This window comes from Chelonoidis abingdonii, chromosome 8, assembly GCF_003597395.2.
Source record: "Chelonoidis abingdonii isolate Lonesome George chromosome 8, CheloAbing_2.0, whole genome shotgun sequence".
Taxonomy (NCBI): Eukaryota; Metazoa; Chordata; order Testudines; family Testudinidae; genus Chelonoidis; species Chelonoidis abingdonii.
In genome coordinates this window covers 22,296,539-22,324,465 of record NC_133776.1, presented here as the reverse complement: position 1 = coordinate 22,324,465, position 27,927 = coordinate 22,296,539, and the positions used below count along the sequence as shown (strand labels likewise).

At 41.7% G+C, this 27,927-nt stretch overlaps 1 protein-coding gene across 4 annotated transcripts; it reads left to right on the top strand.

Moving 5' to 3' along the window:
• The first annotated feature begins 7,561 nt into the window (after positions 1-7,561).
• On the top strand, positions 7,562-26,699 carry B3GALNT1 (beta-1,3-N-acetylgalactosaminyltransferase 1 (Globoside blood group)). 4 transcript variants are annotated; one of them, XM_075068416.1, is made up of 5 exons: positions 7,702-7,804; positions 10,449-10,603; positions 13,784-13,925; positions 14,337-14,476; positions 20,358-23,996. In XM_075068416.1, exon 5 carries the CDS (start codon positions 20,452-20,454, stop codon positions 21,412-21,414), a length of 963 nt encoding a protein of 320 aa, XP_074924517.1. In that variant the 5' UTR covers positions 7,702-7,804; positions 10,449-10,603; positions 13,784-13,925; positions 14,337-14,476; positions 20,358-20,451; the 3' UTR covers positions 21,415-23,996. The 4 variants fall into 4 exon arrangements, with proteins under 4 accessions (XP_074924520.1, XP_074924517.1, XP_074924519.1 ...); XM_075068419.1 differs by lacking the exons at positions 7,702-7,804; positions 13,784-13,925; positions 14,337-14,476 and adding an exon at positions 7,562-7,607 and having other exon boundaries at positions 20,358-26,699; XM_075068417.1 differs by lacking the exons at positions 7,702-7,804; positions 14,337-14,476 and having other exon boundaries at positions 10,079-10,603.
• Positions 26,700-27,927: the final 1,228 nt, after the last annotated feature.

Here is a 27,927-nt window from a genome sequence, read left to right as displayed (position 1 = left end):
GGGGTCATAGTGGACCACAAGCTAAATATGAGTCAGTGTGATACTGTTGCAAAAAAAGCAAACGTGATTCTGGCTCGTTAGACAATGGAAAAATCAGTCAGGTTCTTAGAAGAAGAGTTTTATTAAAGAATGTGTAAATCATCTCTGTAAAATCAGGATGGAAAATAACTTTACAGGTAATCAGATTCAAAGAGCTCAGGGGAACCCCCTCTAGCCTTAGTTTCAAAGTTACAACAAAACAGGAATAACCTCCCTCTAGCAAAGATAAAATTCACAAGTTGAGTGAATGCCACCAAAACAAAGAGCACAAACAAAAGCCTTCCTTCCCCCCACCCATTTGCAAGTATCTTGTCCCCTTATTGGTCCTTTCGGTCAGGTGTCAGCCAGGATACTGAGCTTATTAACCCTTTACAGGTAAAAGGATTTTGGTACCTCTGGCCAGGAGGAATTTTATAGTACTGTATATAGGAGGGTTGTTACCCTTCCCTTTAGTTATGACCCCTCCCGCACAAATCACAGATAGTGTTGGACAGCTGGTTCCACACTGGCTGTGACTTCTTCCTGGAACTCTAGGAGAAAACAGTTAATAAGACACATGCACCTTTAGACATACTACTGATTATATAAAACTAACAGTGTCTCACATTCCAAGAACAATTTTTAACCAGTTGATTTTGGGGAAACTTTCATGGGAGAGTGCATCAGCCACTTTGTTAGAAGCTCCTGAAATGTGTTGTATTTTAAAATCAAAATCTCAGAGAGCTAACTCCACCGAAGAAGTTTTTTGTTATTTCCCTTGGCGGTATGAAGCCACTTTAGCACAGCATGGTCGGTTTGTAGTTGGAAACGCTGTCCCCAAACAATATTCCTGTCCCACGCCTCAGGGTCCCAAACGGAGCGCGCTGTCACAGCACGGACTGGGCTGTGGTTACGGGCTTCTGCCAAGCTTGAGCCGTCTCCGTTGGCTACCCGGGCTACCAACACCTCACATGCGCACGTCAGCTCTGGGCTCGCTCGCTTGGGAGGTGACAACGGCTTGTGTAATGGCCCGGGCATCAGCCTGGGCTGCACACTCCTGCATCTTTTCCTCGAGGGCTCGCTGCAGGCGGAGCACCTCCTCATCTTGGGCCCGGATGGCAGTCAGGAGGAGCCATCCAACTCCCTCATAGCCCGCCTTTCCGTCCCTGAGCGCCGGTTCACCCGCACCGCAGTAAGGCCTCTGTCAGCTGTGCTGGGGTGACCCGGCCTGCCTGCCTCACTTCTGCCACTCGGCAGGCGCTGTCCACCCTGCCCAAACCCGCGCTACAGGCTCCCAGCGTTCCGTCTGGGCCACCCAGGTATGCGCTGTAGTGACAGCGGTGGCTTCCCCGCAACCCTACCTTCGGCCACAACAGCATCGTCCGCAAAGCACCTGCTCGCTGCGCCAAATGTTACGTGCCTGAGTGCTCTACAGGACGAGACACACACACACACACGGTGAGTGATATGGCTTTTAATGAAGGTAAAGAAAACACACCCGCAACGGGACTCTGCACGCTGCTAACTCAAAGCGGGGAACGAGTCAAAGCACAAAACAATTCTAGTAAATATAACTTTATGCTAATGGCATGTAAAGCAGCTCATACATAGGCAAGTGGGAGCTTTCCCACGGCTGGGGCTATCTCTGGTGGCAAAGGGCCAAAGGGCTCAGCAACACACTTTCCCAAACACACAGAAGCTCCCAGGCAAAGCGGTTCTAACCAATTACATACAGCATGCACTAGTACACAGCAACCTTTAATAACCTGTCCTTGAGAAGGCGAACAGTCCTAGTTAAACTGTAACGAAATCTTCCGCAGTCCCTTACAAGGGCGTTGTAGTGTGGACGGGTACAGCGTTAAATCGATTTAACGCTCTTTAAATCGATTTAAACGCGTAGTGTAGACCAGGCCTAACAGATGTATTGGAGCATGAGCTTTTGTGGGTGAATACCCACTTCGTCGGATGCTCCAATACATCTGTTAGTCTATAAGATGCCACAGGACTCTTTGCTGCTTTTACAGATCCAGACTAACACAGCTACATCTTTGATACTTATCAGGCTATGTTGACCAATTCAAACCATAATAGCCTAAAGCAGGGGTGGGCAAACATTTTGGCCCAAAGGCCACACTGAGTTGCAAAACTGTATGGAGGGCCAGGTAGGGAAGGTTGTGCATTCCCAAACAGACTGGCCCCCATCCGATCCCTCCCACTTCCCACCCTCTGACTGCCCCCCTCAGAACCCTCGACTCATCCAACCCCCCCACGCTCCTTGCCCCCTAACTACCCCCTCCCTGGACCCTCCGCCCCTAACCGCCCCAGGACCCCACCCCCTATCCAACTCCTCTGCTCCCAGTCCCCTGACTGCTCTGACCCCTATCCACACCCCCATCTCCTGACAGGCCCCCCGGGACTCCCATGCTTATCCAACCCCCCATCCCCTGATCGCGCCCCCCCCCAGAACCTCCATCCCATCCAACTGCCCCCTGCTCCCTGTACCCTGACTGTCCCCGGGGACCCCCTGCCCCTTATCCAACCCCCAGGCCCTGGCCCCCTTACTATGCCGCTCAGAACAGCATGTCTGGCAGCCGAGCTGCCAAGCTACACACCCTGCTGCGCTGCCTGGCAGGAGAACGCAACCTGGCTGCCCAGAGCGCTGCCCACACAGCAGCATGGCTGTGGGGGAGGGGAGACAGTGGGAGAGAGGCCAGGGGTTAGCCTCCCCAGCTGGGAGCTCAAGGGCCGGGCAGGATGGTCCTGCGGGCCGGATGTGGCCCGTGGGCTGTAGTTTGCCCACCTCTGGCCTCAAGAAACATATTTTTAGTTCAGTCATTTACTCCTCCTTATTCATCACCTGAAGGCATCATCTTTGATTGTAACATCAGCATTGGTTGCTGAGGAAGTTATAGTCACAAACAGCAAATTTGTTACGTTTGTGTCTAATTGTTTATAAAGGTGCTCTGCCTCTCAGAGTCAGCATACATTCATTCTGATACAGCCCTTGATAAGATGCAACTTTGCCTGAAATCATAATCTTCTGTTTGTTTCTGTATAATCACACCCACAGTGACAACTTGTGATGGTACAACAAATAAAGATTTTGTTTTTGCACCAATATGCTAGGCAACAGAACAAGGTGGGGGAAGGGGAGAGAAGGGAAATCAAGACAGTCTAATTGTTTCTAAACAGTATGACACTCATAGTTTTCCAGACCTTTCTGTGGCTCTACATAGGGATCAAGCCTTCAGTGATCTTCCCCGGGGCCCTTTTAAATGTTGCAATGATTTAGAACTATATTGAACACCCAGAAGTATTATTAGTTAGGGTTACTATTTATCTCCACCTAAGTAACATACAGTACAGAATCACTAGTTTTCTTTTATAAAAGTTCTGTGTTTTCATTGTTAGGGACTCAAATGCAATCTCAAAACTGGACAGATTCTATTTTCCAAATCTGGTTCAGATGCAGGCCAAGGTGACAGAAATCTCTCAAGAACAGTTTGTGAGATTTTGGTGCTGTCAAATGTAAACCCAAATCCTAGCCATGGGATAGCTGCATGTTGATGAGCAGCCTATGTTCAATGCAAACACCACCTCCTTGGCCCAAAGCTAATTATTATTTACATAGAAAAGTCCAGAGCTTGAGCTACACCCTTTTCAGCTAACTCTGAGCCTGGTCTTGTAATGTGCTGCGCACCCTCAATTATGAAGTCTGTTGTAGTTGTTAGGGTTCCCATTACCTTTCAGAAGATGTCAATGCCTCAGAGGATCAGTCCTATGTTTCCATTTAGAATTAAACAATTTTGTGGTGTCTTACTACTTTCAGATAAATAAAACTTTGATTCTCAGGTCCTAATAGACAAAGCAAGTCCTAGTTTTTCCTTATAATTTCTTTTAAATTATAGAGCCACTCAAGGTGATAGTCCTAAAATGTTACATATGATTAATTTATTTTGATTCATTAACATGAAAAGGACCTATCCATTGCTCTAGACATAATTTTAAATACATTTGTTATTATAGCTCCTTTTATTATCATCCTTACTCCAGTAATTATGCCAGACCCTTAACTGTCAACAGGCAGCCAAAATAAAGTTCGAAAGAAATTCCTCCCTCTTCCACCACTAACCGCTGTCATAATGCTCATCTCTCTTCAAAACCTAGAGAGAGAGCAGAGCAGCTTTGTAGCTGGGCAGTGAATTTAAAGTGAAGCGGCCTTCACAGAAAACATCTAGTAAGCAGAGGAGAATTCTGTGAGAATTCTAAAGCACGGTAAGACAGAAACTTAGGGCATGTCTACACTTACCTCCGAAGCAATCGATCCAGCAGGGGTCGATTTATTGTGTCTAGTGAAGACATGATAAATAGACCGCCGAGAGCTCTCCTGTCGACTCTGGTACAGTAACTCCTCGCTTAACGTTGTAGTTATGTTTCTAAAAAATGTGACTTTAAGTGAAACAATGTTAAATGAATCCAATTTCCCCTTAAGAATTAATGTAAATGGGGTCGGGGGGAGGGGTTAGGTTCCAGGGAAATTTTTTTCACCAGACTAAAGACTATATTTTACATACACAGTCTATATATACAGTGTAAGTTTTAAACAAACAATTTAATACTGCACATAGCAATAATGATTGTGAAGCTTGGTTGAGGTGGTGAAGTCAGAGGGTGGAAGAGGGTGGGATATTTCCCAGGAAATGCCTTAGTGCTAAATGATGAACTAGCACTCGGCTGAGCCATCAAGGGTTAATACATTGTTGTTAATGTAGCCTCACACTCTACAAGGCAGCACAAATGGAGGGAGGGGAGACAGCATGGCAGACAGAAACAGAAACACGCTCTGTGTGTGTGTGTGTGTGTGTGTGTGTGTGTGTGTGTGTGTGTGTGTGTGTGTGTGTGTGTGTGTGTGAGAGAGAGAGAGAGAGAGATGTGCATTGCCCCTTTAAGAAAGCTGACCCCCACTCTAAGTACATTGCCCTTTTAAGTAGATCAACAAGTTGAGACAGCGGCTGCTGCCAGCAAGCTCCCTCCATCCTGAGCTCTGTCGTGTGTCATCCCTCCCCCACACTCTATAGAGAAGGGATAAGCGGGGGACAGGAGCAGGGGGGAGGGGGACACCCTAACATTAGCCCCCGTCCTTTCCCAGATCCCCCCACCCCAAGCAAGCAGGAGGCTTCCGGGAGCAGCCTCAAGGCAGAGGGCAGGATTGGCACATGGCAGCTGGAGGCGGTCCAGCTGAACTGCAGGCAATTGATAGCCTACTTGGCAGCTGCTGCACAGGGCACTTAGGGGAGCGGGGAGCTGATGGGGGGGGTTTCTGGTCCACTCCGGTTCCAAGCCCCCCACCAGCTAGCTGCAATGAGCTGCTCTTTCTGCAAGCAGTGGACGAAGTAGGTGGCTGCCAAATAACATTATAAGGGAGCACTGGGCAACTTTAAACGAGCATGTTGTCTAATTTATCAGCAACGTAACAACAAAACGACGTTAACTGGAATGACTTTAAGTGAGGAGTTATTGTACTCCACTGGAGCGAGAAGCGTAGGTGGAGTCGAGGGGGGAGCATTAGCAGTCGACCTACCGCAGTGAAGACATTGTGTAAGTAGCTCTAAGTACGTCGACTTCAGCTACGCTATTTTCATAGCTGAAGTTGCATAACTTAGACCGACTAAGCTTGCCCCCCCACCAGTGTAGACCAGGTTTTAGGCATGATAATGCTAAGCATCGACATCTCCAACTTTAGAATCACTGGGCTGGTGAAAGAGAATGACTCTATAGCCTGGCAGTCAGAGCACTTAGCCACTATGTGGGAGATTCAGGAGGTGGTTTTCCTACTCCAATGATACTTTATTATTTATCCACAGTGGAACAGCTTCAACACATCAAACTATCCCATACTGCAATAGTTAGGTCACTCCCCTGAGAGATGGCAGATCTCTGTTCAAATCTCTTTTTCCACTCAGATGGAGAGGAAACTTGAACAAGGGTGAGTGCCCTAACCACTGGGCTAAAAGTTATGGGCATCCTCTCCATCACAGCTGTTTGGGTGAGCTTGCGTGCAGGGCCCAATCCCATAAGCAGGCACCGAGGCTGCTTACCATATTGGGCCCCAAAGCCAAGTTAGGTGAAGGAGTGCGTATCTTCCCCTGGTTTGTCCATTGCACTGGAATGTAGGCATCCACTCACATAGAGTGATTCTGCAGTATGTATGTTCAGAGGCAGAAACTGAGGTACCTACCAGGTTTCTGAATACCAATGGTATCTGATGCTGGGATTGAAGTATCTAGGGCAGTGATGGGCAACCTGTGGCCCGTCAAGTTAATCCACTGGTGGGCCGTGAGACAATTTACATTGACTGTCCTTCAGGCACGGCCGCCCGCAGCTCCCATTGGCTTAGAACAGCAAACTGCAGCTACTGGGAGCTGCGGGCGACTGTGCCTGAGGGACAGTCAATGTAAACACACTGTCTTGCAGTCCACCAGTGGATTACCTTGATGGGCCGCAGGTTGCCCACCGCTGATCTAGGGTCTTTTGTGAATCTAGCTTATAGTTCCTAGGCCACTTAGGGCTTTTTAGGTCTACTTAATTGCCTTTAGCTCTAAGCAACTTTTATTAAAAGATGACAAGTACCTTGATGTCCTTTTAGCTAGGAGTCCAAGATGTAAAGTTTGGCTCTGAGCCAAATTTCCCCAAAATTTGAGTGTCTTTGTATTCCAAAATGTGGTTAAGCCCGTTAAGCCGATAGTGCTGTACGGAAAGAGATAGGAGACGGTTGCAAAGTTGAGATCCAGCTGTGAAACTAAGTGACTCAATGTTTGGATCTGGGCCTTTGTTCACACAGCTCTATTATGTTTTAGCATGAGGTGTGGGATTTTGGTAAACAGGATCCATTGTTTTTCTTTAAGACAGCAACACATTTTAGTATAAAACACACCTGTTAGTACTGTAACTTTGGGACTAAGCCTTCAGACACTACTAGGGTATGGCTACACTTGAAACTTCAAAGCGCTGCTGTGGCAGCGCTTTGAAGTGCGAGTGTGGTCGCAGCACCAGCGCTGGGAAAGAGCTCTCCCAGCGCTGCAGGTACTCCGCATCCTCATGGGGTTTAGCTTGCAGCGCTCCCAGCGCTGCGGCAGGTTACACTGGCGCTTTACAGCACTGTATATTGCAGCGCTCAGGAGGGTATTTTTTTCACACCCGAGTGAGAAAGTTGCAGCGCTGTAAAGCGCCAGTGTAGCCAAGGCCTCAGGAGGAGAGCTTACTAACAGAAGTCAATATCATACTCGTATTACGTCACACGCGGAGCCTCCACACGGTGGAGCTATGCAGGCTAGTGAGCACTACGGGGTAGGTCCGCACTGGAACAGAGGCGTCTCTCGGGGCAGTTGGGCATCTACCTCCAACACTGGGGTTCTCAAATTCCCCATATAGCCGCTGTAGGCCGGGCAGCAAACGCGATGGGGGGCGCGGCGCCGCGCTGGGAGGCGGTGCGAGGCTTCGGGCGGAAGGGGCGGCCTAGCCTCCCGGATGCGGGTGGAGGTTTGTCCGACCACCCATGCGCGGGGGTGAGGTCTGCAGGCGGCCCGAAGGTGGGTAGGCGGAAGGGATCAGCTTCTTAGGAGGGGCATGAGGGCTGGTCCCATCGCCTGAGGATGAGGGCTCGGCGCTCGCCCGCCCTTGAGCGCGGCTGGCGGGAGTGCGGCTTGGGAGGTGTGAGCGCTGGGGAGGGTTGCGCCGTCACCCCCGCTCTGGTTGCCGTGGTGTCAGGACCGTTAGTCCCTAGAAGGTTAGTGCGCATGATCAGTAACGTCTGCCTAAGCCTCCCCTCGCTGGCCCTGAAAACAGCTGCTGCTCTGGAGCGGGGCTAAGGGGAAAGAAGGAGGGAGGGGGATGGGTGCAGCTTGCCCCCGGGGTGGAAGGAGGGCGGCCTGGGGGCAGGAGCTAGGGATAACAATGGTGGCTATGGGATGGCAGGGAGGGGACACCTGCGGAGTGGTTTGAAGTGACCATGGATGGAGTGAGCCACCTGCAGTGGTTGCCAGAGAGGCAGGTGTTCCTGGCTGGCTGTGCCGCCTCAGCGCCTCTGCCCCAGGGTTGTGGACTTAGAAGTGCAGTGTAGCTCTGTGCTGAGGTGTTGCAGCTCTTGTCAGTCTGAAACGAGGTACTGAGTGGCCAAAAGAAAGTTGGTTCCCTGACACAACTGACATGTCCACCACCCTAAAACTGGTAACAATGCTGCCGGGTTTCTGCGAGGAGAATGCCTCTGCAGATGTAACATGTCTGTAAGGAGCCTTACAGCAGTGCCAGGTTTGGCTTAGCTACCATCTGGTGTGTCTGCCTGGGACTCAATTTCCTGTTTCCCACTGTAAGTGGTGCAGCTTACTATATATTTTACTTATTTGGTTTTAAAATGGTATTTTATTACTAATTGCCCGTAGCACACAATCCCTTCCCTTGAATAACTCTATTCAGATGCATGTAATTATTTACCTGTAACTAAGCTATGCACTGTATCACGTCATAGCTCCAGTTCCACTTCTTTTTCCTGTTCAAATGGTTTACCTTTGCCAATGTAGCAGCAACATTGCAAACTTCTAGTGTCTTTGTAATACACTGTAGATCATCACGATCTTTAAAAACAGGCAGGCTGTGAACTGCAGCAGATCAAGATTACAATATCTTTACTAGGGCATTTTCACTGATGTGTCTATTGTCGGTGTATGAAACATAGATCCAAAAGTAGGCCTACTAACTGAGTGATTAGATAAGATTAATATTTTATTGGTGCTGTAACAGTATAGCTGCACCATAACAACATGTTAGTGTGGAAACATTAAGCTAAATAATAAATACTTTGAGATGTACAAGTTGTCAACCAATGATTTAAAATTATAGTAACTTATCCTCCTTTAGACAAATTGCTACGCATTAAAGATTCAAATTTTTATATATTTCCTATATAATTGACCATGTAAATAAGACTGGATGTTTCCAATGAATAATTGTCTTAGAGCAACTTCATATTACAGGTAAAAATGTAAGGAAAAAAATCATTAAGGTTAAATCATGCTGCCTCCTGCAGTGAGGAGGGTGCTCCAGACTTGCCTTTTCCCATGCTGCTGCTGGTGCTGCTAAAGGAAGAGGGGGAGGTCAGAGTTGTGCAGGGACGTATGGGGGGCGTAGGAGGGGTCCATACATGCCCTCCATATTTATTTTCCTTCAAAAAATAGGCCTGACTCCTTGTTAGTTCCTGGATTGTTCCTGCATCCTCTTCCCAGCTTCTTAACTTGCAGGACCTCTGCTGCTGTCTGCTCTGGCATGAGGAGCAGGTAAGACCAATCTGCTGAACAGGCAGAGAGACAGGAGGCCCCTGAGCTGGGGAGATGATGTTGGACTGTAAAGGAATTAAGATGCAAATTGTCTTCGGTGACTGTGGTAATCATCAAGTAGTCAGAGGCTGTGGAGAGGGGGACCTGGGTTATGGAGATGTTGAGAAATTATATATTTAAAAAGAAGAAAAAAATAAAACCAAGCCCAAGGAAATTAACTTTTTAAATTTTATTCAAAACTGACATCACAAGGATGGAGAAAAGTGAGGAGCAGCAAATTCTGACAAGGACAACCCTCCTATTATAATTTGCTGCTTCTGGACCAGGGGAATGAGAGAGGTGAAGGCAGCAAATTTTGCCTCACGTCAGCTTTTGCTACAGGTAACAGTTTCTGACTCTGCTCTTGAGTGTTGCTGGCCCTTAGCTTTGGTATATTGGTTGTATGCCCTCGAGCATTGGTGGGGTTAAATTTTAGAGTGGATGATGTGTTTCCACGCTGGTATGGTTTTGTCGTTGAAAGATGTGTGCTTGCACACAAGGTAGTTTCCAGGTTGCTAATATATAGAGCAGGGGTAGGCAACCTATGGCACAGGTTGACTCACACTGCCCGGGTCCTGGCCACCCATTTGGGGGGGGCTCTGCATTTTAATTTAATTTTAAATGAAACTTCTTAAACATTTTAAAAACCTTATTTACTTTACATACAACAATAGTTTAGTTATATATTATAGACTTAGAGAGACAGACCTTCTAAAAAGGTTAAAATGTATTACTGGTACATGAAACCTTCAATTAGAGTGAATAAATGAAGACTTGGCACACTGCTTCTGAAAGGTTGCTGACCCCTGACCTAGAGAGACCAGTAGCTCTGTTGCAGCTCCTTCTTTCTCCTGAAGCAAGCCCATTCCATGTTGTCCCTTCTTAACTATCTGAAGAGGGAAAGAAAAGAGTATCCTCAGAGGGCTGTGTAGACTTGATTGCAGGGTTGATAACATTTGTGGCTTCTGGATGGTGTGTATTTAAGCCACGATAGGGTATGAAGAGGAAACAAGTGAAGGTGTTTGTTTAGATGCTCCTACTTCTGCATTTCTATTCCCTTAGGGAAGAAGAGGAGATGGAGTTGGGGGCCTCTTCATCCTCCATCTCATCATTACCAAAAGCAGAAGACGATCACTGCTATGCTAGGCCATGAAAACTGTCTTCCCCTCCCCATCTGTCACTGGTGGTGAGAGTAATCTGGAATTAACATCACAATGGTAGGTTTGGGGATGTTTTCTATGTTCCACATATGTTCCTTGGACGAGCTAGTAGGGATACACAGTCTAGCTTGCTGTTGTGACGGAAGTCACGTCTAGACTACGCGCCGGATCGGTGCGTTAAAATCGATTGCTCGGGGATCGAAATATCGCGTCTGGTCTGGACGCGATATCTCGATCCCAGAGCGTGCTTAGATCGATTCCGGAACTCCAGCTAGACGACCGGACTTCCGGATTCGACACAGCGAGCCACGCGGATCGATCCCGCGCGGTGAAGACGGGTGAGTAAATCGATTTTAGATATTCGATTTCAGCTACGCTATTCTCGTAGCTGAAATTGCGTATCTAAAATCGATTTAATCTCATAGTGTAGACCTGGCCTTACAACAAGCTTGTGATACTTGGTATCTTTTTTAAAGTACCTAGGGTCATGTGATTACATGAGAATCTCAGCTGTCATTTAAAAAATAAGTTTCTAGCCCTTGTACTCGTGAACAAAAGCTCAAAAAGGCCCCAAAACTAGAAGGCAAACAAATAGCACTATAAACTTATTTTTTTTTAAATCTTGTGATTTTTGAACATTTGGAGTTGCCAATACCGTTGTGCCAGTTTAAGGTGGGGGTCCAAATTTCTGTCATGATCACATAATACTTATTATATCAATCCTGTCGTGGAGCCCCTGTTTGCATTTTTTTAGGAGAAGAATGGTACATGCATTTCCAGCATCCTGAGCCTGGATCCAGGGTTGGATCCAGGCAGTGGTTTTATCACATGGTGGGAGAACATGTCACTGACATCCAACCATGATTGCCTCCACACACTCCCTTTTAGATAGGGGAATAAACCAGGTTCTCCTTCTAAAATACGGTTTTACATTTCTTATAACTATATTAAATGATACACAGAGTGTCAGTGAAAAGCAACTGCCTCTGAAGTGAAAGGGAACATCCAGGCATATAGCACATCTTATGAGGTGAGCAAGGGGAAATTTCATATGAATTGTAATGTCCATATAAGAGAAGACTGAATAAGATCTTGCTGTAAATAGGAAGAGTGACTGACCTTCCCAAGATGTAGTGAATCTGATTAGTTTGGTAATGCCATACCATTACTTACTAGCAGGAATCCCAGTTTTCCGTGGACCCCGCCCCCAAATGCTCTGATAAAATCCATAAGTATCTGTGTCTTTCTGCAGTTAAAATGAAACGCTTAACTTTAGTTTCCCTAGCCACAGTATATACAGAAATCAGGTGAACACAATGTTTATCCAAGCCTCCATTATCCAACTCATTGTATTAGCTGAACCACCAGCTGCCCAAGGCTGACTGCCCAAGCCCCTCATCTTAAAATAAGGGATAGAAAGCTCTTTGCCCATTCTTCTGATTATCAGAATTTTTGTTTATCCGATTTGTCCCTGATCTCAATTAGATCGGATAAATCAGGGTTTCACTGTGTGTGTTTTTATTTGTTCACAAAATGTAAAAACTAAAGATTCTCCATTAAAAACAAATTCTGTGTTTTTCTGCAGTAAACAGATTTCTAGGATCCCTGCTTATTAGCAATAGCTCGAAACTGAACACATTAGAACTTGTTTATTTGGGAATACCTAATCTCTTGTATGGTGCAGATGGGCATATTTCATCTTTTTTTTAAGTGCCTTCCACGGATACCATTTCTGATCGTATTGGGGTAACAATTTTTGCACATTGAGCTTTGTTAATACTGCCACTGCTGTAGCATAACTGCCAGCACTCATTATGTTAATGATTATATTGTGTGAAATTCTGTGTCAACTTTGGGAGACTACTGTGAGAGAATGGATCAGCTAGGGTGTGTGTGTGCGTATACATTTCAGATTGCTAGCTTGTATCTTCTACTCTCTTCCTCCAATTCTTACATTATCTGTAAAGCAACCAAGCAGTAGAAACAGAAGGGATAGGGTTAGTCCTGCTCCCATTATAGTTGATATCAAGACTCCAATTGACTGCAGTGAGAATAGAATCAGGCCTGTAGTTTGTATTCTGGAATGGGATTCATATGTATCTTCTGAGTAGCAGCCGTGTTAGTCTGTATCTGCAAAAAGAACAGGAGTACTTGTGGCACCTTAGAGACTAACAAATTTATTTGAGCATAAGCTTTCGTGGGCTACAGCCCACTTCTTCGGATGCATGGAATGGAACATATATTGAGTAGATATATATACACATACAGAGAGGGCATGAAAAGGTGGGAGTTGCCCTACCAACTCTAAGAGGCCAATTAAGTAAGGGAAAAAAAAAACAAACCTTTTGAAATGATAATCAAGATAGCCCACTACAGACAGTTTGATAGGAAGTGTGAGAATACTTACAAGGGGAGATAGATTCAATGTTTGTAATGGCTCAGCCATTGCCAGTCTCTATTTAAACCTAAGGTGATTGTATCTGGTTTGCATATCAATTCCAGCTAAGACAACTCCCACCTTTTCATGCTCTCTGTATCTGTATATATATCTCCTCAATATATGTTCCATTCCATGCATCCGAAGAAGTGGGCTGTAGCCCATGAAAGCTTATGCTCAAATAAATTTGTTAGTCTCTAAGGTGCCACAAGTACTCCTGTTCTTTATATGTATTTTCTGTTGAATGGCATTGCTGTCCATGCCAGTGTGTTGCTCCGATAGCTTGAATCACATGCTGCTTGGTAGTTTGTGATGTTATAGTGTAAGCTTTACTTTGTTTACTGACTGACACTGTCTTATCCTGAAAGGAAGGAATACTTGGCTCTTTCTGTCCATAGAAGGAGGAATTGCTAGTTGGGATATGACATTCCCTAAGAGGTTTCCTGCTGTCCTCTGAGGCCCAGGAGTAAGGGCATCTGTTGTTCATAAACTTAGCAGAATAAAAATGTCTTTGGTAACTGCGCTTTCCACCATAGCTTCCTCAGTTTGTTCTGCTTCTTAGGGATAATTCCTCTTTTCCTTGCTTGGTGAAAAATCTCATTGACTTCCTTGGAATTTTGAGTAAGGGGATCAGGATTCTTAGTGCTATCAGCTGCATTCCCCTGCTGTAATGATTAATTTCATCTGTGTTTTTTTTCGGGGGTGGGGGAGGGATTGTAGGGTTTTTTTGGTTTTAGGTCTGCAGTGGAATTCAATATTTTCCTCGTTCATAATGAAGTAAAAGATCTTAAATTTCTTAGACAGTGAGGTCTAACAGCAACATACTTTGATGACGTCTCCACGGCATTATCAGAAGAGAAATGTTCACAGAAACTTTTTCCTGTATAGTGGATGAATAAGAGGATGAAGGAATACTACAAACAGCAGCCATATAGTTGACAGGTAAACATTCTCTCTCTTTAGTGCTCTGAAACATATCATTATGCCAAAGTAATTTTTAATTGGAAAGTTAAACTGCTGTAATATGAAAGCAAAGTATACATAGACAATTTCTAATGTGCAAAATTGGAGATTCAAAATATCTTTCCATAACACTTAATTTCTTTCAAAAATACTCATATTATGTAAGCACCTAAATAATGCACATAGAAGCACATGCTAAATTGCAGTGACACAGTTCTGTACGTGTTGAAGCCACATAGTATTGGATGTAGTTATTAGGATAGTCTGGCTTAACCAGACTATCCTAAAAGTCATAGTACACAAAAATATGTATTAGAAAGTCAATATACTAGAATTCTTTTAATAGTGAATAGTGTCACTTCTCTCCCCTTCTTCCCCCTTCTCCCTCAGAGTCCCCTTTCCCTTGGATAACTTCACTATAAGCAGAACTGTGGTACCATTGTAAAAGTGGAGTGTGCTGAAGTAGGTTGGGACACTTGCACTACTTCACTATAAAGGAAATTCCAAGACAAAAATATATTGAAATGTAGGTTGACATAAACAGATGGTTAAGGGCTAATGTCCCTTTTACCTGTAAAGGGTTAAGAAGTTTAGTGAACCTGGCTGATACCTGACCAGAGGACCAATGGGGGGACAAGATACTTTCAAATCTTGGTGGAGGGGGGTCTTTGTTTGTGTTGTTCATTGTTCACTCTTGGGGCTAAGAGGGACCAGATGTACACCCAGGTGTTCCCAATCTTTCTGAATCAGTCTTTCGTGTTTCAAAATTGTAAGTATAGCCAGGCAAGGCAGATTATTCTTATGTTTGTTTTCTTTCAACTTGTGAATGTTTTTCCTTTTGCTGGAAGGATTTTTACCTCTGTTTGCTGTAACTTTGAATCTAAGGTTGGGGGGGCGGGGGAGGTCCCTCTAGGTCTATATGAATCTGAGTACCCTGTAAAGCATTTTCCATCCTGATTTTACAGAGATAAATTTTACCTTTTCTTTCTTTAATTAAAAGCTTTCTTTTTAAGAACCTGATTGATTTTTCCTTGTTTTAGAATCCAAGGGCTTGAGTCTAAACTCACCAGGGATTGGTGGGGGGAAAGGAGGGGGGATGATTAATTCCTCCTTGTTTTAAGATCCAAGGAGTTTGGATCGGTGTGAAGCTTCCCAAGGCAGCCCAGGGAGGGGAAAGTCTGGAGGGGAAGGAAGGGGGGATGGTTTATTTCCACTTGTTTTAAGACTCAAGGGGTTTGGATTTGTGTTCCCCCAGGGAAGGTTTTGGGGGAACAGGAAGTGTGCCAAACACTATATTTTTGGCTGGTGGCAGCGTTACTAGATCTAAGTTAGGAATTAAGCTTACAAGGGTCCATGCAGGTCCCCCCACATTTTTACTCTAAAGTTCAAAGTGGGGGAAAAAACCTTGAGGTAAAGTTGAAAGTACATATCAGTAACTTAAGTAAAACACACTTCAGCTATTACAAACCCAGGAATTCAGATTTAAGATTACGTTTAAGAGAAATCCAAACACGTTAAGGTATGGCAAACAACTTTAACTGTGCCCTGTAGCGAGTCTGCACAATACCAATGGATTATGATTCAGGTTAGATAAAGCTGATTTTTAAAGATCAGTTTATTTTAATATTTTTCTGAGTTTTAACACTTTTTTTGTTTTTACAAAAAATACACATTGTGCTGAAAACTAGTTAAGTGTCCAGTTATATTATGTATTCTGGGCTGTGGACTCATCTGAGTGAGGGTAAAGCGCAGTGCAGAGTGATGAAATGTTTATATCACAGTAGTCCTTTTAAATAAAGCAGTCTAAGTCTATTTTTGTTTAATATCAGCAGGGGGCAGTAGATTTCTTTTTTAGTAAGCTAAGCTTTTAGACTCTCTTTGTAGGTCTATAAATACATGCAACGCTGTTTGAAAAAAATTACTCAAGATTGTTCAGACTTTCAAAAGATACCAAGTAGTTTTTTGAAGTCTTGTTACAATGTATCTGAATTAATAGTCTGAGGAAGAGCTCTTTGTAGCTCAAAAACTTGTCTTTCACCAACAGAAGTTCCTCTAATAAAAGATATTAGCTCACCCCCCTTGTCTCTCTAGTAATCATTATGAGCTAGCATCTTCCAAAGGATGGCTTGTACATGTTCCATTGGTGATCTATGTTCTTCAGGAAAATAAGCAGAAGCAAAGAAATTAGACGTATTTTCAGATAATTTGTGCCTGTTAGCTAGAAAAAGATTGGATTTTTTCTGTGGTGTTTGTAAGCATCTAGGTTTGAATACCATGAGTTATGAACTTCTGGAGGAGAACCACATTGCGCTAAGATTGTATAAGAGATGGTGCAAGCTTGTCAGGGCTGAAAGTCTTAAAAGGCAGACAAGGGGTGGGTGGAAAAAAATGGTCATTTCTAGTCTTTGTATTGGAGACTGAGCCAGAGAGAGATGTGGAGCCAGATCTTGGCTCATGTTGAGGCACCTGGTCAAGACCCACATTTCTGAAGTGCTGAGCACCCAGCTGTTCCCATTGTGACACTTATAGGCAGACTTCCAAAGTGCTCAGCACCCACTTACTTTGGTGTCTAATTGGCAGCTGACCTCTTTTAAAAATCTGGTCCTGATTGTGGGTGCAAAATTGTCTTGAAAATCATACCCAAGGTCAGATAGGGAGTCTGAGACAGGGCTGGGAATAGAATTCAGGTCTCCTGAGTCCCAGTCCAATGCTGTAATAACAGGGCCCTCTTCCATCCCATGAGGATTAATTAGTGCCATTCCTTTCCAGTTTGTCTGACTGGCAGGCTTCTACTTACATTGAAGTCATTGTGTCCAAGGTTAACTGGCTCATAATGCTTGTAATGTTTTAGATTTTTCACATACATTGGCTGCTAGTAATTAGTGGTTCCATCTTTACTCCTTTCTTTTCCCCAGAGCTTTCTTCAGTCCTTGGAGCACGTTGTTCTCCAACCTGTTGTTTAATATTTGGAATCATGTCCCCTGCACTTTTAAGTAAGTAGGGATCTGCCTTGGTAGAACTTGTTCCCTTTCACATCAGGAGTAGGGGAAACTTTCTGGTCTTTAGTTTTTGTTTTGTAAACTTTGATTGTTTTTTGATGACCATTTTGATTGTGACATGCATACTATGGAGTGCTATTTACTTAACATTAAGTCTGTATACCAAAGGTGAGGTTATTAGATGATCTGAAGAACTGTCATCAGAAACAAGCAGCTGTACAGAGTTAGAGTATGAATAGAGGGAAACAGTTTCCCCCACCCTCTAAGCTGACTATGTATGGGAGGGGGTCGGAATCTTCTGTCAGTATTGTAATGGGTGCCCTAATGACACCTCTACCTCGATATAATGCAACCTGATATAACACGAATTTGGATATAACACAGTAAAGCAGTGCTCCAAGGGGGCGGGGCTGTGCACTCTGGTGGATCAAAGCAAGTTCGATATAATGTGGTTTCACCTATAACACGTTAAGATTTTTTTGACTCCTGAGGACAGTGTTATATCAAGGTAGAGGTGTAGTTTACAGTCTGGACAGGCTCCCCTATATTTTCTCATGTATTTCTGCCATTGTTTCTTCCTCCTGCTGCCAAACTTCAGCTCCAGATTCACTTTTTAAATATTCTCACTCCTAAGCGGTTAACAAATACAATAAATTAAGTGGCTTTTCCTGAAATGTCCTACGCTTCTAGGTATTAGTATGAGCCAGGGAAAGAATTTCATATTTAATCTTTTTAGGGAATTTTTCTTTTTCCAGTTCTTCTAGATTGACTTCAAATCCTATTTGAATTGTATTTTTTCTTTAAATACATTACAGACTAATTCTTTCAAAGTAAAGAAATTAAATCTGATCTAAACTATTTCATGTGGGAAAAATCCAATTTTGAGAGAACAGGTTAGATAGGTGAATGAGAAAATATCCATGTTCAGAAGGGTTAGTCATGGGGCCAGATCCTGCATTCTCTATATAGGTGAAACTCCTGCCGAGTTCAAAGGCAGATCTGTGTTCACAAGGACTGGGCTCCTAACTAGCCAAACTAAACAGCTTTTGCTATCTGTTTTGGGAGGGAGGGAAGGAAGAAGAGGGAAGCAAATAACTCCACAAATGTGCAGTAGATCAGGATTTCATCCCAATAATTAGTGATCTAAGAAATGACAATATTTTTCTAGTTATCTGTCATAATGTCTCTCCTGTAAATAACTGCCAAGCACAAAATGGCTTTATTATGTTGCAGGTAATGCATTATACAGCACTGATGAGATAAGGTCCAAAAATACGCAATAAAAAAATCACCTAACTTCAGTCCAAATCTTGTTCCACATCTTGACTCTAGGGCAGCCAAACTGTTGGAAGATAAAGTTCACACCAATGCTGCAATTCCATATATGTGGGGGTGGGGGGTTGGGGGTTGGGTTTTTTTTTTTTTGGTGCTTAAAAACAATTTCTGAAGCGAACTTTTATAGTCAATTACAGTGCAATCATTCTGTGAAATTAAATCCCCCCCCCCCACATAAATTAATTTTTTTGTTGCTATGACCACTTTACATTGCAGGGGTAGATTTTGGTATGTTGAGCATCAGATAAAACTTTGAACTCCCACAAACAGCAACGGAAGTCTTTTGAAAGTACCTCATGTGAGTTCCTGTTCCCTTCATGGACAATAGTAATGATTATGGCATTGCTTGACAGTGTAATGTCTGTTTACAGCTAACCTATTTTTAAATGAAGATGGTAAAGAACAAATGCTGTTGCTTAAGGGAGCAATATTAGATTAAGGAAATTATTTTTAAACACAATCCTTAAAGGTGTTGCTGTTATCACATTAGGGCCCTGATTCTGCAATCAGATTTATATGGGTGGTGTCCACAAGATTCTACTATGCCTGCATAGATTTGTCTACAGGATCAGTATCCAAGGGTACATCTGCACTACCCGCCGGATCGACGGGTAGCGATCAGTCTATCGGGGATCGATTTATTGCGTCTAGTGTAGATGCGATAAAATCTATCCCCAGTCGCTCTGTCGTCGACTCTGGAACTCCACTGCAGCAAGAGGCAGAACCAGAGTCGACGGGGGAGTGGCAGAGGTTGACTCGCCGCCTTCCTCACAGCCAACTAAATCAACCTAAGATACATTGTCTTCAGCTACACTATTCACGTAGCTGAAGTTGCGTATCTTAGGTCGATTCCCACCCCCCATCCCAGTGTAGACCTAGCCTAAGTCACTAGCTGAAAGACTTGTACTAATTCTTCACTATTTATGCCAACTGTTCATTATTATTTGCATTTCATGCAGCTTGAACTATGAAAAAGGACTAGTCCGTTTCACTTTCTGGCTCTCATGCACTGTCAAAGTCTTGCAGTATTGGGGTTAGAGACTCTGCAGGGAAATATTTGAATAGGAACAAATCCTTTCTTAAATCTATTTCATGAGGACACAGGTATTTTTTGTAGAGGTATATGTGTTTACACGCTAAGCTTGCAAACTTTTCTGGCACAAACCTTCAGGTTCGAACCTGATCTACTTTACAGTGGACCAGTCCTGCTCCCATTTAAGTCAATGACAAAGCTGTCTGGCAGGACTGGATAGATTCTCTCTTTATGTAGTTGGCTAGTTCAATATGTGCATAAATAATTGTTTTTATTGTATAGTTGTTTTGTAGGAAATAGCCATTTCTTTGTGTGTTCAGCATATTATAAAGAGCTTGCTCTGTGTCACTGAAATACTTACGGATGTAGGTTTGTAATTCTAATATTTGTTTAGTTTGCTTGTATAGAGGTTGACTCTTCACTAGCATATTCAGCCAAGAGCAAGCAGTTCATGAGGAGATGAGGCTGTGTTGGGTCTAAAAATGGGACGAGACAGCATATTTGTCTGCACTTGTTTGTGTCTTTTTGTGTTTATATCGTCCTGGTCACTTCCTGCTTACATAGAAAACTCAATAACTGCAAATGTAATACAATTATTTACCTCCTTTCCATCAAAAGAAATTGCCAACTGTTACCAGGTTTTGAGCAGTAATTTAAAAAAACACGTTAGTCATCCCTCCAGCATTAAGCTTAAAATGAGTCTAAGACACTGGGCTGATGTGCTGAGAGCCCTTATCTATCTCTGGAATTAAGGGTGTTCCATACTTCATCCTTTAGTAGATGAGATTCCAAAGGAGAAAGCTGTTCATGAATAAGATCAGTCACCACTCCTCTAGTTACCAGCAAACTTCAATCATAATCAGAATGTGGTGTTCAAAATATAAGTGGTGGCTAAAGAACGGTGTTTAGCAGGGCCAGTGTAGTTTTCCTTTACTGACCTCATGATACCAAGCCACATTTTGTAGCTACAATTTTAGGCAGATAATAAAATGAGTACAATTGCATTCTTAATATACTAACCTTTTCCATCTGCATTTCTTTCAGCAAGCAGCTGGCTTCCAAAAGTTGTGACCCAGGATTTTGTAAGCCTCTTGAAGTTCTGCTGCACACACCTATCTTGTAGCTGCTTCTGGTGAATATGACTATGAAATACTTAAAATGGAGTTTTTTGGCACTTTCGATGCTTTCTGTCATAATAATGACATGGTACCTGACACTTCCTTTGCATACTGTGATAGAGCATACAAACTGGATGTATTTCTATGAATATGAGCCAGTTTACAAGCAGAACTTCCTCTTCACGCTGCGGGAACGTTTGAAATGCAAAGATACAAATCCGTTTCTGGTCATCTTGGTGTCTTCACAGCCTATGGAGATAGAGGCAAGGCAGGCCATTAGAGTAACATGGGGTTCTAAAAAATCCTGGGGGGACAGTCAGGTTCTAATACTGTTCTTACTAGGACAAGGAGCTGAAAGAGAAGACAGCTTAGCATTATCGATAGAAGATGAAAGTATTCTGTATGGCGACATAATTCGCCAAGATTTTATGGATACTTACAACAATCTTACCTTGAAAACAATCATGGCATTCAGATGGGTGTCTGAGTTTTGTTCAAATACTAAATACATTATGAAGACTGATTCTGATGTTTTCATCAACGCTGGCAACTTATTAATGCTTCTTCAAAATGTTAATTCTTCAGACAGTTTTTTTACTGGTTACCCTCTAATTGATAACTTTTCCTACAGAGGGTTTTACAGAAAAAGATATATTTCTTATGACGAATATCCATTTAAGGTATATCCTCCCTACTGTAGTGGAATGGGGTATATACTTGATGGAAAACTGGCTCTGAAGATTTATGAAATGATGAGTCATGTCAAACCTATTAAATTTGAAGATGTTTATGTTGGCATTTGCTTAAATATACTAAATGTGAACATCCATATTCTAGAAGATACACAACTCTTCTTTTTATACAAAATTAACTTTAACATCTGTAAATATAGACATTTGATTGCGGTACATGGTGTGTCTTCAAGTGAAATGATCAGATTTTGGCAGGATTTATTGACCAACACTTCACTCACTTGCCACTGATCCCAATTAATATATGTCTGTCAAAAGCTGACTGCTTTGTCCTGGCCTCTTGGTTTGAATTGCACTGTAGAAAGTGTCTAAATTGAGTTTTGTAGAACAAGGAAATGGAAATGGGGTTTTAGAAAGGATCACTCAGGCTTATGGGACCACCCTGATTACGAGGCACCATTAAAACAGCAGAATATCTCTACAGAGGGTTTTCAATATAGTGGTTTTAAATTGAGAATGAGACTTTGTTGCACCTTTTTTATTACAGAATTATTTAGATTATATAGTAACAGTATTCTGCTCACTCTACCCCTCTGCTTCATTTCTGAACAGTCTGCTGCAAGTATAGGGTCATCCTGCCACCTCCCCAGGAATCTGTTGTCCTGGGATTTATGGAACTACAGCAGCAGCATCCCTTTTTTCTCAAAGAACTCTCCACAAACCTAGACCCTGGGGCAAACTCCTGTTTTCTTCATATGGATACCTAGCCCATTCTAGGGAATGTCTCATCCTGTGTCCCCATCAACACATGAACTCCTCCTCTGCACTTCATGATGCTCAAAGTTGCTTGCTTAGTCAACACTAATGATTCCTTTAGAAATATTGTGCCAAGATTTTCAAAACTAGGAGCCTAAAATTAAACAGCCATGTTTTCACTGAAGTCAGCAGAATTTCCAGGTACTCAGCATTTCAGAAAATCTGGCTGCTTTTTTAGGTGCCTATATATGTATTTTATAGAATTGCTTTAATGGCTTCAGATAGCTGCATTGTTTTATGTAGTGGTAATTGTGTTCCGAGTATATTAAAGTAGAGGGCCAATCTACTTAGTTCAAATAAACTTATTTTCAAGTTGCTCTGCAATATAGGACAGCAAAATTTATGCACTAATAGGCCCATCTCCACACCTATCAGAATCCAGGCAGGGAGAATAAGCGATGAGATTTGCCGTGAAACTTGTCAGTTTAAATGGCTTTCAAATGCTGAGATCAGCTTCCATTTGCAAAATAAACTCTTTGCTTCAGAGTTTAAAATAAAAATTTGGAAATATTGTTACCAGACTTTTCTCTAACAGGAATCTTAACAAAAGAAAACAAATGCAATTTTGTATGTAAAGGCCAGTATTTTATTGTCTTAGTCATATCAGCAAGGCCATGTTTCCAGTAGTTTACGCTTCTGGTAGACAATACAGAATCTGCAATTGCATTATCACAGTTGTTGTTCTTGATACATCTAAAATCTATCACATACCAAAGATACAACAGTTACATCCTGTACATCTAGCACTGCCACTTTACTTCTAGTCATACTATAGCTAATGTTATGATATTTACATTTAATTTGACTTTTAAATAGTCTCTTAGAGACAAATGTAGAATAGGTATAAAAAAACTCCACTACTAATACCAAGAATGAGGTTTCATCAATATTTTTTATGTGCAGTATGATCAGTATTGAATTTTGATAACTTTGTAATAGTAACAGCTTATTATTTTAAACCTACTATGACTTGAACATTTGTGTATTTTAATAGTGAGTGTTTGCCCCATGAACGCTGATATTCAGTATAGCTGGATAGTGGTTAATATTGCTTTAAAAAAAATACATTAAGTTGAATCACAAAAAGACTTTGCAGTTTTCACAAAGCTGATGTAAGGCAGACGGCTCCTGCTGAGAAAATAGGTATGACAATAAGAGAAAAGTAACTAACTTTTCTCCAAGCAAGATATTTTTGTGCCTGACAAGGTTCTATGGCCAGAGTGAGAAACACTGATCAGCGATCGCAGGGCTTTTGCCTTCAGAAATGTAGATTTACACACAGTTTAGTCAACCTGAAATTGTAACTTAAAGTGACAAAACTGATCTTTTACTCTGAAACAACCTCTTAGGAACAGACATTTTTCTTGCTTCCCCCATTTCCAAACAGATTTGAATTCATTACTAGAAGCATAAAAATATGTATTGCGGCTTGCCATGTTACTTCAACAGAAATGTGGGCTATTTTTAAAAAAACAAACCTGATTGTAAGAGGGGAATTTAAAATAATCTTGTGAATTTACACCATCAGTCAATTTTAATGTAGACTACAATTTGGGCCTGGACTACTATGTCCCCTTAACATGTTCTGATAAAAATGAATTGTAAGCTTCAGCCTAAGATTTTTTTTTATGACCCTGTTTATGAACTTATTGGCCTTGCAAATGATGCAGATGAAGCAGGTCAAACATCCTTCAGGACCATACATATTCTCACAGAGAGAGGTGGTATGCACAAAAATGCCTCAAACAGTGTTTGGTATTTAGAGTTTTATTCTAGTTATTGAAAATAGCATTCACAATGTAAAATTACCACTGTATCTATCACCTGTATAGTCTGCCAGTAGTGTTTGCATATTTAACTGTTTAGACGTTTTTACTGGGATTCATTGATTGCGTACCTTCAAATACAAATAGTAAATACTTAACCTGACTAGGTGCATTGCAGGATTAACCATTTTAATGAAGACCACAGACTACATTGTTTGCCTCTACCCTGTTTTGGCATTGTTTTATGTCTGCCATTTGTACAGTACTAAAAGAAGAAAATGTACAGCAGTATTTACAGCAAATTGTGTTAAATCACCTGTTTCATTTATCTTGGTATAATTAGTTTTTAAAAGTTTGAGTAATTTAAACTGAATTTAATTATGCTTGAAGTCTGTATTCACAGTGTACATAATGCACCACACAAACTTGAACTAGAAACTGATTGAGGGTAAACTATATAGGATGTGAACACTGAATTCCTAATCTTCTGTCTATATCAGACATGTTACTATATATTACTTAAATTATAAAACCCAGAAGTTGCAAACATGGGACTCATGCTGCACTCAGACAAAATTTCCACTGACATCAAGGGGATTGGGGTTGAGTGATGTTTTGGGCCCTTATAGGAAAACTGTAGCTCTTCCTATTCTTGAAATAGAATATATGATTTGGGAGGGATTTGAAATGTGTTCCTCTGAATGCTGCTTGTTAAAGTGATCTACTTGATGCTCTATACACACACATTGCACTTCACAGGCTGACAAATCATGTTTGTATACTAGTAGTAACGTGTGATGGAAGGGAAACAAACACTTTCTACAAGGCAAGGATATATGGCTTTTGTCTTATTTCCATGTGTAGTGGGGTCCATGTTTTCTAAAATATTAAAACTGTAACTTGGTTTATAAATATATGTTGGGCCTCTGATAATCATAAAGGGATTATAATCCCTAACAGGCCCACGTGGTTTTAGATTGTTTTTCTATAGATGCCTGCTAAGAAGGTATCTTTCTAATCTCTGAGAGAATATAACCTGTGCTGTATTATGGTTTGTCTCACCTTCAATTATAGGGCTTTATTTTGCATCCTTAAAACAAGCAAATGCTGTAATGTATTGAAAATATCAAGTAGAATAAATTAAAGCCAACTGAGCCTAATTGTTCTGTTTTAACTTTATAGCTAAAACCTCACTATCTCTAGCCTTGTGACTGTAGTTACTTATAACATTACTTTCTGCAATCCATGTTAATCTGACTGGCTATTAAAAATCAGACTTTTAAAAGTTCATTTAAGGTGTCAATAGTATATACATGCTGACTCCGTATGCAAGATACGGAAAATTTAATCTGCTGTCTTGCCCAGGACTCTTTGTAATGCATTGTCTGCAGCGTTCCTTAAAGCTATAGAGAAGACCTTTCTCTCACAACTTAGATTTCTGAAGTAAAAATGCAAACTCTAAGTGCTTTTGGTTTTGAATGAAAAGCAACTGCAAACTTTGTAAAGCACAGAGAGGATCTTGGATATGATGATGTAAATGTTAGACAACACTACTTGTTTTGACAGTGTGGTTTAGTTAGTGTCATACATACCTCAGGCTCTGCTCTTTTAATCCACAAAATACTGCACTGATCTGATAGGTTTCTAACAACCCAAACAGCAATCATAAAAAAATGTAAGCATTTTTCCTGAGCAGTCTTCCATATACCAGGGCCAGACATGGTTCTACAACCTCTAACTGCAATACTGGTCTTTGTATTATTACTTCTAAAGTACCCTGCTGCCCACCCCCAACCCCTGCTTCTCATCCCACTACAGTAGTAGAATCACAGGGATCCCAAAAGTCTCATTATAATTAATTAAAAAGTGAATGGTCATGAAACTAGACAAGGACTAGGTCTTTTTGGTAAAACCTGCCGTGGTAAACCACTCTCTATATTTCATATCTCACACCTGTATAATCTGAGTAGTTTGTTACAGAGAGTTGAATTGAGTCAATATAGAACAAAAACTACTTCAGAAATTTAGCTTTTGAACACTAAAAGCTCTAAAGGGATGTTCCCTGTGTGATAATCTTTAAAAAGTGGTATTTTACTTACACAGACAGACACGATTGTCTGTTCTGGGACCAATGTTATTTGACCACTAACTGAAACCAGTGTATTATGGTTGCATAGGTTCTGCACTGAGATTTATAAAGAATGTAACCATAACTGATTAGTAATTTATTGTGAATTACCTGTATAGAATACACACTGAACTGGATTTCTGAGCAGCTGGTTTCCTATAAACTAATACACCTCCCAAGGTTCAAGGGATAGAGCTGTTGAAATCCAGGACTTGTAAATGCAGGGAAATACTGTCCCCCTTGCCATTTGTGGCTCAAGGAATATGGCCTTTTTCCTCTCTTGGTCTTAGGAAGATACAAGAAACTAGCCTCTTCTAAAATTAGGATTCAAACCTTTTTCCTCCAGAAGGCCTCTAATGTGGTTTTCACAATCATATTTATAGTTTTAGATAAGCTTCAGTTGCTTTGACTTTTTACATTTTACGGTACCTAAGATACTCATATAATAGTTGATTCTATATATACTCCATATTCAGAGGTCCTGCTCAATGAAACTTTTGTATATGACGCACAAAAACCAAGTCCTTCAGTGCTATACAAACAAACCTAGTAATTCAATATACAAAATATACTTAAGTTAGAATGTAAATGTCCTATGAGGTTCCAGTCTTTAGATTTGGAAAGATAATTATAAACTTAACCACCATTAAAGATTAGCAGCTGTATTACATGTCTGCTAAACCTCAAGCTACTAGTCAAATTAATTGCCTGAAGCTTTAATAAAAAACCCAAACCTTCCATTTTTCAAAACTACTTTTTTAAGGCCTGATCCTGATGTTACTCTGGACTGATGATAGACTGCTGCAGAACAGCCTTCAAGATTGAGGCCTAAAACCTATTTTAGAAAATGGAAGGCTGAGGTTTTTTTTTTTTAAAAAAAAAATACAGATTTTTTTCCTCTCCATGTGAAATAAACACTCATTTATCACCAGTATCTTCCTACTGTTTAGGGCAGTGATATCTTGTCTGTTAAAAGGTAGCTGGTTTCTTGAAAAGCTCTTTTTATATTTTCAAAATACAGAGTAAGAACTTACTTAGCAAATATATTGTTACTTCAAGCTGGCCTAACTGCTCAAAGCAAAGAATTTCCTCTGACTTACTAATAAAGTTAAAGCACCATCAGATAGCTCAGGGGTCGGCAACCTTTCAGGAGTGGTGTGCCAAGTCTTCATTTATTTACTCTAATATAAGGTTTCACGTGCTAGTAATGCATTTGAACTTTTTTAGAAGGTCTCTTTCTATAAATCTATAATATATAACTAAACTATTGTTGTATGTAAAGTCAATAAGGTTTAAAAAATGTTTAAGAAGCTTCATTTAAAGTTAAAAAACAGCCCTCCGGACTGGTGGCCAGGACTCGGGCAGTGTGAGTGCCACTGAAAATCAGCTTGCATGCCACCTTCGGCACGCGTGCCAGAGGTTGCCTACCCCTGAGATAGCTGTTATACAGAGTGAACACTTAACCTCTTACCCACCACAAGTAGGTTACCATAAAAATAATGTTACTATACAAACAATAACCTAATACTGATTTTACTATTGATCCTTTCACTTAATGACAGATCTTCCACTGACTTCAATGGGAGTAAGATCACTATTCCTGGCCTTTATTTTTAAAAATAATCTTCTGGCACATTTCACTGACCAGACACTTTCATTTCAAACCCTGTGCTTAATACTAAATGTTACAGGAAAAAAAAGTTACAAAATAAAACAGCTGGTGCTGCCAACCTGGAGACAATCTGTGAATTTCAGAACCTGCATGTTCGGCCGAGGTGGCCTGAACAAGCTGTACCGTCACCAAGCTTTTGGATGCCACAAACAAACAAACAAGTTGCTTCAAATGCATTCACTGATACGATAAGGTAAGATAACCATGTTTGCAGAGATCTTGGCAAGAAAGACCGGGCAAGTTGATGACATGGCTCTAAATGCCAAACAGGTCCTCAAACTTTTTGGTGGCTAAATTCTGCTCTTGGATCTGTATACGTAATAAACCATGGGTGCATATGTCCAGACACCACAATCATCAGTGGAGACTGAATCTGGGACCTTCAGCACTAGTATAAAGTGCACTCCTGTGCAGTGGGAATG

Bases quoted from the DNA above. Each gene is read 5' to 3' on its own strand.
- B3GALNT1 (XM_075068419.1), top strand. From the start codon at position 20,452: ATGACTATGAAATACTTAAAATGGAGTTTTTTGGCACTTTCGATGCTT.